This window comes from Marmota monax, unplaced genomic scaffold (genome assembly GCF_021218885.2).
Source record: "Marmota monax isolate L192 unplaced genomic scaffold, Marmota_monax_Labrador192_F-V1.1 WCK01_AAM20220418_F8-fsc00009, whole genome shotgun sequence".
Classification (NCBI taxonomy): Eukaryota; Metazoa; Chordata; class Mammalia; order Rodentia; family Sciuridae; genus Marmota; species Marmota monax.
The window spans coordinates 12,520,720-12,533,322 of record NW_026694710.1 but is presented as its reverse complement, the minus strand read 5'-3'; the positions used below and the strand labels follow the sequence as shown (position 1 = coordinate 12,533,322).

The 12,603-nt window shown below is 40.3% G+C and overlaps 1 protein-coding gene across 1 annotated transcript in view; it reads left to right on the top strand.

The window, feature by feature from the left end:
• The window catches only part of LOC124078796 (cytosolic beta-glucosidase), a 108,048-nt gene that overhangs the window by 35,765 nt on the left and 59,680 nt on the right, over positions 1 to 12,603 (top strand). Inside the window, exon 3 of the mRNA XM_046423888.2 lies at positions 2,951 to 3,178. Within this exon, the coding sequence (XP_046279844.1) occupies positions 2,951 to 3,178 (228 nt within the window). The remainder of the gene's footprint in view (positions 1 to 2,950; positions 3,179 to 12,603) is intronic.

Sequence of the window (12,603 nt, the reverse complement as noted above, 5' to 3'; positions counted from 1 at the left end):
TTGTCCCGGGTGAGTAGAACTCTCTCTGCTTTCTGATTGCCATGTCCTGAGCTGCTCTCCACTGCTATACTCTTCTGCTTTGATATTCTGTCTCAAATTGGAGCTAGAGGAATGGAGTCAACTGTCTATAGATTGAGACCTCTGAAACCCTGAGCACTAAATAAACTTTTCCTTCTTATTTAAAATTGTTCTTGTCAGGTCTTTTGGTCACAGTGGCAAAAAATTGACTAAAACAAAAGTGCAGATTAAACTTGTGTGGCTGTTGCATTGTAAGTAGCACAAAAACTGAGGAAATATTCTTTCAGTATTTGAAAATTGTTATATGATTTAGTAAAGAAGTGGCTCACATCACTGGTGAACAAGTCAAGTTCTGGTACATCTTCGTTATTTTCCTTTCAGATGAATTTCAAATACCAATGGTTGTATTTTAAGCAAAAATATCAACCAACTGTCATGTATAAACTACATGTTTATTAGTTTGTAACTGCACAATGACCACACATGTAAAAATCAAAAGACCATTCTATGAAAATCAATTGACTACATGGAATTTACAGCAAGGAACATTGCATATTTTATTATTTATAAACTGTGTCTATCCTTTAGTAAGATCGACAGTAAACACTTCTACATGTCTATGCGGTTTTTTTTTTTAACATATAGCCAGTAGTTAAATATTTACTAGCATACCACTGCTTAAATTCTCTGAGATTAAGTGCCTTCATTTATTGAATCAATTATTCAAAACTGTGAGCACCATACTTGAAAAAATCATATTTTCATGTTTGTATCTGTCTCATTCTGGAAAGTACAATACGTTTTAACTAGTCCAGAGTTCTTTGTGTAGATCTTAGTATCCTTCCTTGAGATCAGTGCTCATTTTGCTTTTATTAGAGCTCCCCCTTTTAGCAGCTTCTCCTGTCTCCTCATGGTTCTCACTCACAGATGCTGCTGCTATTACTACTACTACAAGTACCACCACCACCACCACTACTACTACTACTAGTACTATTTTTGTATCCTTCCCCTCCCCTTCCCCTCCTCCTCTTCTTCCTCCTCCTTTTCCTCCTCTATGGATTGAACCCAGAGGTACTCATTACTGAACCATATCCCCAGCCTTTTCATTTTATTTTGAGACAGAGTCTCTCTAGGTTTCCCAGACTGCCCTTGAACTTGAGCGCGTCCTGCCTCAGCCTCCCAGGTAGCTGAGATTACTGCCTGTGCCACCGTCCTTGGCTCTCTCCCATAACTTCTTACCTTGTATGTCATCCCTTTCTTGGCCTGGTGACGATATCTGATCCTGTTGGAACTGTGTGTACAATATGAGTACCGAGATGCTCATTGAGGACCTGAGGATAGCTTTTGTTTACTCCAGCCGTAAACACTTCACTTACATCACAATTAGGATGGGATAGTCTAGGCTTATAAAAAAGGATTGTGGATAATCAGTAAACAGTCTCCCATGTGCCTTCCACCTTGTCTCAGGAATGAAACACGGAAGATGCCACTGAACACCACGTGTGCTCTTCCCTGGTTCCTCATGCCCCATTTTTTCCCTGAGGACAACCCTTAACCTGAGTTTTTCAGTCCCAGGAATGTTGCTGTACTTTGGCTTCCTAGGTATATGCTCGGAAAATACATAGGTTACCTTATATTTCCTTAAACATAAAAACATGATTAAAATAATATATATATTCTTTAAAAATAGATGAATAGACTATATTTCAGGTCAGTTTTGGACTCTACCTCACAATTGAGTGAATGCTCTTCCCTGCTTTCTGTAAAGGTATGGGCCATGACACTGGTTGTTTTGCAATTGCCTCTTATGTAAGATCCCCAGGAACCGCAGGCACAATGTAGTTCACCCTGGCATCACTTGTACTAGGCATAGTGCTTGATACAAAACATACATGGGATTAATGGAAGTACAAATGATGAATTTCAGATACCAATATCATATCAACAGTGAAAATGAGTGACTTCCCACAGATAAGAGACTGGACCATCATAGGCTCCACTGTCAAATAACAGGTGGACAGAGTTGTGTTCATTAGGTTTTTTTGTTGCTGTGACAAAATACCTGAGAAAATCAACCTAAAGGAGGAAAAATTTAGTTTGGTTCATGGTTTCAGAAATTTCAGCCCATGTTCACTTTTTACCCTGTTGCTTCGGACATGGAGTGCCTGAAGGAGCATAGGAGTTCACTTCAAGGCATTCAGGAAGCAGAAAGAGAGAGGGAGAAATGGGAAGGGGAGAGGGAGAGAGAGAGAAAAGAAGGGACTGGGGTCAAGACACAGTCCCCAAGGACATGCTCCCAAGGATTTACACCCTTCCACCAGGTCCCACTTACTGCAGTTTCCACCACTTCTCAAATAGTCTGTTCAGCTCTGAATTCATTAGTCCATTGGTGAAGTGAGAGCTCTTATGGTTCAATCACTTCCCAAAGGCTCCATCTCTGAACACCGCTGCACTGGGGACTCTGTCTTTAACACATGAGCCTTTGGGAGAAAGTCCATTTCCAGACCATAATAGATTCAAGTATGAAGGGCCAGACATAAGGTCCCAAGACTATGTGGTGTGCAAGGACAGGGTGTGTCAGTCATGGCCGGGAGGAATGTTCATGCGGAGACGATGTTTTGGACTCAGACATTCATAAGTTGGATCCTACCTCTGTTTACCAGCCAAGAGATCTTCAGATAATGAACCGTGAAAGCTGGCTATGCAGAGGCACTGATGCAGTAATTTTTTATTTTCCACTAGTCAGCTTCAGGGATCAAGAACAGCTAAACACATAACCCACTCACACGTGTTATTTTAAAGGCATACTTTAAAGTTATAAATATGGCACATTGAGCTAATGAGGTGTGTTCTTTCTGTGACAAATATTTACATTCCACATATGCCTCTCCATGTCAAGAGTGTAACTGTTGCATTTTCTTCTTTTTCTCAGGAGGCTGGGATGCAGATGGAAGAGGCCCTTGTGTCTGGGACACATTCACCCATCAGGGAGGAGAGAGAGTTTTCAAGAACCATACTGGCGATGTAGCTTGTGGCAGCTACACTCTGTGGGAGGAAGATCTGAAATGTATCAAACAGCTTGGATTGACTCATTACCGCTTCTCTCTTTCCTGGTCACGTCTGTTACCTGATGGGACGACAGGTTTCATCAACCAGAAAGGCAAGTGTTTCTTAAAAATAGAAGGTTGCAGCTTTAATTCAAGGTTATTGCTGCAGCCTGGCATAATTAATCCAGTATGCGATTCTGCAGTGTAGCTTTGAAATTGCAAGTTTTCAGAGTGATTATAGGCTAAATTTTTGGAAATGGTTTTGCATGAGCTTTCTCAGTAATATTTTGGTTTTCCTTCACTGTTGAGCTCTTTCTTGGGGGAGGGAGGTTGAAATAAGCGTTTTACTTATGTAAGATGTTATCTGAGTGTTAACCTGAAGGTGAATTTTGAAAAGTTGTTGTATTAAACTATTTTCAGTTATGTAGCCCTGTGAGAAGTTATGAGACGCCCTGAAGAACCTATGATGATTCTGAGCATGTTAATCGAAGCTGAATTAGTGGAACTAATTAACCAGCATAGGGATTAGTATCAAGGGCCCGGGAGTCCATTTATTGTTAGGAAGTACCAGCTACATCACTTCCTATGGGTACAAGTATCTCTTGGGCACCCCTTAGTGCCTCAGTTTCCCCAAGAGTAGAAAGGAACACTCTTATAGTTTGCACTTTATAGAGAGTTGTTGAAAGATTAAATGAAAAAATAGATTGCAAAGTACTTAACACACATAAACATTAAATAAATGTTAGCTTTTATTTTTATTATGCCTTGTAATTAAAAGGATCATTCCCTGTCTTAGTGAATGCCTATTGTTTATTAGGCATTTCTAGACTCGTTTTTCTCGAATTCTCACAACCAATAAGAAAGGTATAATGATATCTGACAGAGATGTGTGTCCAATTGACATTTTGGGGAAGTGGTAGATTTGAGCCTAAGCTCTGGCTAAGCCCCTTCCACCTAACAGGACCAGAAAATAATGACCCGAGGGCCAAATCTGGTTTGCCACCTGTTTTCTTAAATAAAGTTGTATTGGAACAGGGCCATGCCCATTCATTACACATCGTCTATGGTTGCTTTCTCACTCTGATGGCAGGATCGAGTAGTTGTGGCAGAGACCATATGGCCCGCGAAGCCTAAAGTCTTTACTCTCTGGTCCTTTATAGGAAAAGTTTGCCAACCCCTGCATTACAACATATGGCTTCTTAATAATGATCCTTTATTACTACTTCCTCCTGGAAAGGATTTTGCATTACTCTTCAGCTGAGACTGGGGGAACAAGTGAGGGGCCACCAGTGAAAATTTAATAAGAGTCTCTGATTGCAGGGTAGGAAGGTGGATGGCTCAAGGGTGAGGGCACCTTGGTGGCATACACTTCCCACACCTGCGCCTTCGCTGATAGCCTGGGATTCTTTATGAGCTAGTTGTGAGATCCCCACATATAACTACCCACCATGACAAGTCCTAGGTGGCCATGAGCACCTACAGTGCTCATTTCGTGTAAGTAGGCGTGATCTCCTCATGGTACATGAAGCCATCACTTAAGGGCCCACATGAAGCTCTGGCCTTTGTGCAGCCTCCCGCAAATAAGGACAGTGCAGGGTAAGCAGGCCCATTGCTTGGTTCTGAAGACACTGGCCCCTGAATGATTGCTGTTGGTTGAATGTGTACTTTCCTGACATCCGTGGTTCATTTTGTTTTTGACTTTGAACAAGTGGCAATTTGTTGTTCCTTTTAAAAGTGAACTCATCATTGTCTGCCTTCCTAATTCAACATCTATCTGTTCCCTTTTCTTCGGTACTACCGTACCCCAAGGTCTAAAGAACAAAAAGTAATCTTTGAATCCTCTCATTTCTTTGTTTCCAATATCTAATTGGCTGCCAAATGAGGTCCATTCTCCTTGTGCCCACTTATTCTCTCCCCTCCTAACTCCCCCTCTGCCCTGGATTAGGTATTTATCATTTCCACCAAAGGCTTTTTGATGTATCCCGATGGGTCTATCTACTTTCCCTCTGTTTGTTCTTTGATTCTTCCTATAAAATACTACTACTGCCATTTTCCTAAAGCTTGGTCTAAGTCATATTAGTCTGGATCATTTCTTTCTAAAAAAAGGCAAAATTAAAAATTTTCAGCCATCTCAAACCTCAATATCCAGTCTCTACTCCTTTCTATATCATATCAGGTTCTATTAGACTTAGTCTTCGCTCACTCCCAAAGCTTTGCAAGCTGTGTTTCCCCTTGCCTGTGTCCCATGTGACTCCCCCACATCATCTCCCTAGCACACAGCCCAATCCTTATCTAACATACTTTGCATTTTTCTGCTTTCGTAGGACTTTGCTGACACTCTTCCTTCTGCCTGGAATGGTCTTTCCCTGACCCCCAGCTGCACCCGCTGAAGGCCTAGCCTGCTGCTTAGGCCTAAAAGCCTATCACAAATACTTCATCTTTAAAGTGTTCTTCTGTTCCAAGCCACAAGATGTGTATATATATATATATTTTTTTTTCTGTTCCCATAGCACTTTGTAAACCTGTTAAGGTATTTGTCACACTCTTCATTGTTACCATTTTTATATCCACTGTTTGTTTTTCAGTACCTCGAGTTTATTTTCATTCATCCAAAGTGTCTACTGTGCATCAGAGACTGTGCTAGGTGCTCACAATGCAGATCTAAGGGAATCCCTTGAGTTGCTTACAGTGTACTGGGCAGATAATTCTGCCCTGCACACTCCTGTAACAGTCCAGTGCCTTACAGCGAGGAATTCAGTAAACGGTTACTAAATTTAATTGAATTAGGTCAATAGCAACAATAAAAATCACCACTGAGGAATTTTTGCTTTTTATTGAACATGTAGGATGTATAGCTTGCTGTGTCAAACATTGTACTTACTTTGGCAAATTTAATGCTCATAAGTGCCCTCTGAGCAAAGAGCCTCTCAAAACAGAGGGAATAATGTTAACATGGGTGTAGGCTGAATGTAAAACTTCCAAGATGACAAATTTAGTTAGGACTGAGATCAACCTATGTCTGTCTAACATCAAAACTCAGCATTCAGCTTAGAGTTTATTTACAGGCTCAACAAAGCACTTGGTGCTCTATTTCCCTGTTGGTAAAAGGAAATGGACACTCTGTGTCACTAAGGTTCTTTCCACTGATTCTAGGAGTCTGTTTTCCTGTGCCCCCATTTGGATGGTAAACAACAAAATATTCCTACTACCGCTTAACAGCTACTAGTACTACTACCTCTAATCACAATCCCCATCAATATGGTATACTGGTCCACAATCCCACAATTCCTCATGTGAAATTCTAAAATCTAAATTCTAAAAGGTTCCAAGGATTTTTGTAAAGTTAAATTAGTACCACCAGCTGACCTAAAAATGGGTGTAAAAAATATTTTTATAACCTTATTTTTAATTCTATTTTAATTCTATTTCATGAGAATATTTATATATTTTGCTGCAGAAATAATAAGGAATAATGGTTAATTTTAATATATGATATATGCTCTGTGTTTCTTTTTTAAAATAAAAAAAAATTCTAAACATTTTTCTTTCCAAAAGTTTTAGATGAAGGATTATAGATTTCTCCCAATATGTCAGCATAGCAAGCTTTTTAGAGCCAAGTTAAGATATATAGAAGTCCATGGGGATACACTGTAGGTCACCAGTCTAAGATCAGGGAAGCAGAAAAACTGGGGCAGGAAGGTGGTGGAGGTGTGGCACTGGACTCCTTGGAGTCACCCGAACAACACAGGGAAGTCACTCACGCTAAGCTCGCGCGGCCGGCACGTGCCTGCAGAATCAAGCTTTTTGCATTTGGCCCCAGCTTTTGTAAAGCCACAGTTGATTAATATTACAGACTTTTCCCTGAACAAGAGGGCACTGGAGGTGTTTCCAGGAGGCAGAATTTCAATAAGCAGTTGCTCATTCTTGTGCAGTGATCTGTTGAAGCGATTGGAACTGTTTTAACTCAGGAAGGCCATCGTTTGTTTTTTTCCATTTAAACATTTTCTCAAAAAACGTGGAAAGAATTAGAAAATCCCTGTCCCTGCCTTTTCAAGAAATCCTCACCCCTGTTGTGTGTGGGTTTGACTACCCAGTTTAAAGCTTGATTATGGGACATTTGGAACCTTATAAAATTCTATGTCTCCAAACTGGAAGAATATCTTACAAAGTGCAATTATTACATAGCCTTTCTCTTTCAAATGTCAAGTTTTCAAGGCTTAACAAGAAGAGATTGAGCTGGCAACTCAAATCACATATTTCTGTATTTCTCAACTGTCCAAGTACATTTTCATATCTGCCATGAAAGTAAGTTTCGGGTGATTAGTAGGAGACCCAAGTATTGGTATGGAAAAAAAGAGAAAAGGGAATATTTAAGTAGAATTTCTTGTTCATGTTAAAATTTAAAATAGAAGGGCACTTAGTGGGAATGATTTAAGTAAATTAACTAAACAAACATTAACCTCATATTCTATGTTGAACCCTATATTAGGCTGAATAATGATCTCCCTAAACATGTCCTTGTCTTGAATATTAGGAGCTGAGAATATATTAGATTAACTGGTAAAAGGAACTCTACAGATTAAATTAAGGATCTCAAGATGACATGACCCTGGGTCATCTGTGTGGTCTCATTGTGATCACAGGGGCCCCTTACAAGAGAGAGGCAAGAGGATTAGTGCCAGGGAGAGGAGATATGAAGACTGAAGCAGAGGACTGAGGGGAGGAATGAGGATGAAGTTGGAAGCATGGGCCCCGAGGGAGAGCATTCAGGGGGCCTCTCCATCCTGGAAAAGGCAAGGAAGTGGATTCTCCTCTACAGCCTCCAGAAGGAGCTGCTACATCGTGATTTCAACCCACAGAGAATTACTTGGAATTCTCACCCTCAGAGCTGTAAAATGATGAATTTGTGGTGGTTTTGGCCTCTTAAGTTTGCGGTAACTTGTTACAGCAGCAACAGCTAACTAATACAGGCAGTGTGACAAGAGAACCTATTAAAGCAATTAATTGGTCAGAATTGTGTGAGAGGTGTGAACCAAAGTGACTATGTGTATTTGACATGTTAGACACAAGATCAAAATGAATTCTTGTTACAGTATTTATAGTTTTGTTGTTGTTGTTTTAATCTGGAAGTATCATCTTTGCAAGATCCAGTCACCTCCTTTTAGAAGGTATTCACACCTTTCTTTGTACTCTATAATTCTGCTCCACTCCCAGACACAGTTGATAGGACGGAGGAAAGCCTTCATCCCCTGTGATATCTGACTCCTGTGACCTTGTTGAAAACGCCGAGTTTGCCCAGTAGTTTTCCTCTCTCAAGGGTATTTGCAATGCAGACACTGAGGTCGGAGTTGGTTGGTGGAGGGAGGGCATTTGCAGATGGTGTGGCCGTTTTGAGACCACAGAAAATTGGGCACATGCAGAATATTGGTTCTAAAAGAAGGAGGGCAATGGAGCAAGTGCAAGGAGAGACCATTTCCCCCAATGGACAAGACATAGGATTTCTCAGCTTCAAACCTCAATTCCCTTGATCCCAGCTGTAGTTATTTATTTCTTTATTTTTCTGTTGTTGGGTGTCTGATAAGTCCCTGTCATTTCAAATAATAGCCAGCATATTTCACCTCCACCACCCAACTACCACCAAACTGCCCCCAGTACCACCTTGATATTTTAGTTAGTCTGGGCTTGCTTATTTTCTTATATTTAGAGAATTTTAACTCAAATATACTTCATATTTTCAAAGGCCAAACAATCAGAAATGGGTTGAATAAAGCAGAGACTGTGTTATTGGCCATGAAAGGTTACAGAAGTTTTAATTCTTAAAATCACCAACCCTGTCCTAAATATCCAGAAGCAGAGCAGGATCCAAATGACCCCCTAAAGTTTCAAGATCTCTAGATTGGTAATCGATGATCAGTGCAAAATTCATGCTTATTCAGAGAATTAGTTGTCACTGAATTGTATCTGTTTGATAAATAAAGCTGAATGTCTATTGACAATTTGGTCTCATTCACCAAGGTAGTCCTGAGGTGGTTCTGTGAAAATTCCCTTTCACAGATGAGGAAACTTGGGTGTAGGGTGGCCGAGTGATTTATCTTGATCCTTTGACTAAATTGTATGAGTGTGGGGCTCGGCCATTAAAAACCCCACTCCACTACCTCAGGGAAAATTTTGTTACAGTATTGAATAAACTGTACTAATCAGAAATAAAGTTGCTCAGATCTGGGGTATTAAATATTAATTATGCAATACTCTGTTACTTAAACAATTGTTTTATTTTCAACACAACTCATGACTTTCATGTTGTTTGAATTACATTAATTGACTATCATTAATGATTCCTCCTAAAGGAAAAATATAAAAGACCTGGAATTGGATTCAGGTCTGTGTTAAGTCAATATTAAGCTTAGTGAAACTGTCACATTTTCTGGCTCCAGAACATTAGTAAACATGAAAAGTCTTATATTGTATACAGTCTTTGTAGTGAGACAAATTGGGATTAAATGTTGGTGGTTCCATTTGACAACACTGAGACTCTCTGAACACCAATTTTCTCATAAATTTAATAGTAATAAAAGTATCCATCTCTTGGACTTAGTGCTAGGATAAAGCAAAAACATGACATCTGGGACATATAGCATGGATTCAGTAAGGGAACGCTAACATTTTTTTGTTTAAAGCCATTGAACAGAGTTGACTAAAAAAACTTGCATTAACAATACCAAGAGAATTCCATCATATCAGTTTTGATATTCCCATTTACAAATGAGGAAATGTGGGCTCACAGGGGCACAGAAATGGGTTCCTGAAATGCTTTCATCAAGAGAGAAAAGAAAACCTTTATAAATTTTGGTGAGTGTATTAGTTTTCTATTGCTACTGCTCTGAACGACCAGAAACATTGCTACTTACATATGTTACCTTAGAATTCTTTGGGCCAGGAGTCTGACCCAGATCTCTCCAAGGCTGAAATCCAGGTGCCAGCAAGGCGACATTTATTTCTGAAGCCTATGTGGGAGAGTTGGGTCTTGGTTCATTCCTGTAGTTGTAGGTCCTTGGGGACTCTCACCTGAGGACGACTGCAGCTTCTAGAGGCCACCTGCATTTCTGGGCTCAGTGGTCTCCTTTCTTCATCTTCTCAGCCAGCAATGGCAGGTTGAATCCCTCTCAAGCTACCATCCTCTCTTCTCTTGTTGGTTCATATCTCTGACCGACTTCTATTCCTAGGATTCATGTGGTTATGTGGGGTCCTCCTGAACAAGCTAGAGACATCTTCCCATCTCAAGGTCCTTACCTTAGTCACATTAGCAAAAATCTCTTTTTATATTCATTCACTCTGTGGTTTAGGGCACAGGCATCTTTGGGAGGAGAAGGAGTTATTCTAATTACTAAGTGAGAAATAGCATAGAAATGCATCTCCCAAATATGCAGTTGTGGTACATGATTCACACAGTGTTCCAGTTTGAGAAATAATGAGATATTATTAATAATGTCACTTAAGAACAGACCCAGCATGAGACTGCATAACGTGGCTTATGGTGACCTTGCTAACCTCTCCCCCACTCTCATTTCTGGTGGGGTGTACATTCACCTTATACTGAACTTACTGCCTGAAAGAGTCATACTCTTCTAAGAGAATAACAAAGGATGACCAGACAAAATAGCTATAATTCTATATGAAAATAAAACTCTGACCTATGTAAGAAATATCAGAAGCGAAATCACATCTCCGAAGCCATCAGCCCAGAATAGTCAGGACGTGGTCAGCAGCTTGTGTGTTTGTTTGTCCCACCATCACCACCTTGCTTCCCACTCAGTCCCAATCAGAGGAAGCCAAATGTGCTCCCCAAACCAACTACATGGGACACACTGCTTCTATTTAGCCTTCCTCCTGCTTCCTTGTGCCACTAACAAGTAACCTGAAGACTTCTCCTTTTTTTTTTTTTTAAAGAGAGAGAGAGAATTTTTTAATATTTATTTTTTAGTTTTCGGCGGACACAACATCTTTGTATGTGGTGTTGAGGATCGAACCCGGGCCGCACGCATGCCAGACAAGCGCACTACCGCTTGAGCCACATCCCCAGCCGAAGACTTCTCCTTTAAAAACAAACAAAACACCAAACTCTATACAGCTTTTCTTTTCTTTCTTCTCCTCCCTGCCACTTATTCTTCTTTTTGTACTGGGAATTGAACCCAAGACGCTTAACGACTGAGCCACATCCCCAATCATTTTTAAATTTTTTTACTTAGAGACAGGGTCTCACTGAGTTGCTTAGTGCCTTGCTAAGTTGCGGAGGCTGGTTTTGAACTCGAGATCCTCCTGCCTCAGCCCCAAGCCGCTGGGATTGCAGGTGCACTATTGCACCAGGCTATGTTTCCTCTTTTGTGTTGGCCTTTGAGTCCGTCCAATTGCAGGTGATGGTTGCTGACTCCCCAGCTATAGAAAACTAAATATCCTACTTTTCTCATTTGGGTGTTTTATTTCTACATCTCCTTTGGTTTCTGGCACATTCCTTTCCCCCTTTTCTCTTCCTGGATCTCTTCTGTGGGTGATTTATAGTCACCTTTTTAGTATTGGCTTGGTTGTCACTAATAACAATTAACAATAAAATTATTTCTAGAATAATAGCTCACCTGTAGTGGGTCCTTACCAGATGCTAAGAACTGTCTAAGCATGTTCAATTTATCCACTCATGCAACTGTCGTCATAATTCATTGAAATGGGTTTCTATTATTAATTATACTTCATAGAGGGGTAAGATAATTCAGAGAGATCAAGTAACTTGCCCAATGTCACAGAGCTACTAGGTGAAGGAGTTAGGACAGCATTTAGTTAGCCTGGCACTATTGTTCACTCTGGAGAGTCAATTATGCACATTAAGTTTTCAAATACTCCAAGTGTAGGCTGGGTACCCTTTACCACATTTTAAATTAAGGCTCTATATTTTATCTTTACTAGTAGTACTGTGTTGCACTGGTTTATAAGTTTATCTCTAGTCCCTCCTGATAAGTTTCCTGAGGAGGAGGATGGTGTTTACCTTGTTCATGTCTATATGTCCAGCATATAATAATTTCTCCATCAGATTATATTTAAACATTTAACAAATGAATGACTGGATTGATGATGCAATGCCAAAGTCTGAATTACTTTTTTTTTTTTTAATTGGAGGATCCTAAGCTATGGAGTGGGGGGGGAGAGGGAACCAGTCTTTTAGGCAAACTTTTAACATACACAATTCTGTGCATGATTTTATATCTCTGTTCAGTCAACAACCTCTTCAAACAGCACAGCTGCTCTCTTCCAGGGTTCATTTTCCTCCATATTCTTACACGCAAAACCACGTGTAGCACTGACATCTGTATTGGAAAATATCCTCCCAGGTGAGGGTCATCATGAGGCTGGACCAATATCTTCCTGACCGTGGGTCCTGAGGCAGAGCCTCTTCAACTTAATAACGTCCTTCTGAACTTGGCAACAGTCCTGAAAGCATTCTCCCACACATGCTGTCCAGGGAGGATCAGCTGAAACCCAGTCTGGCTAT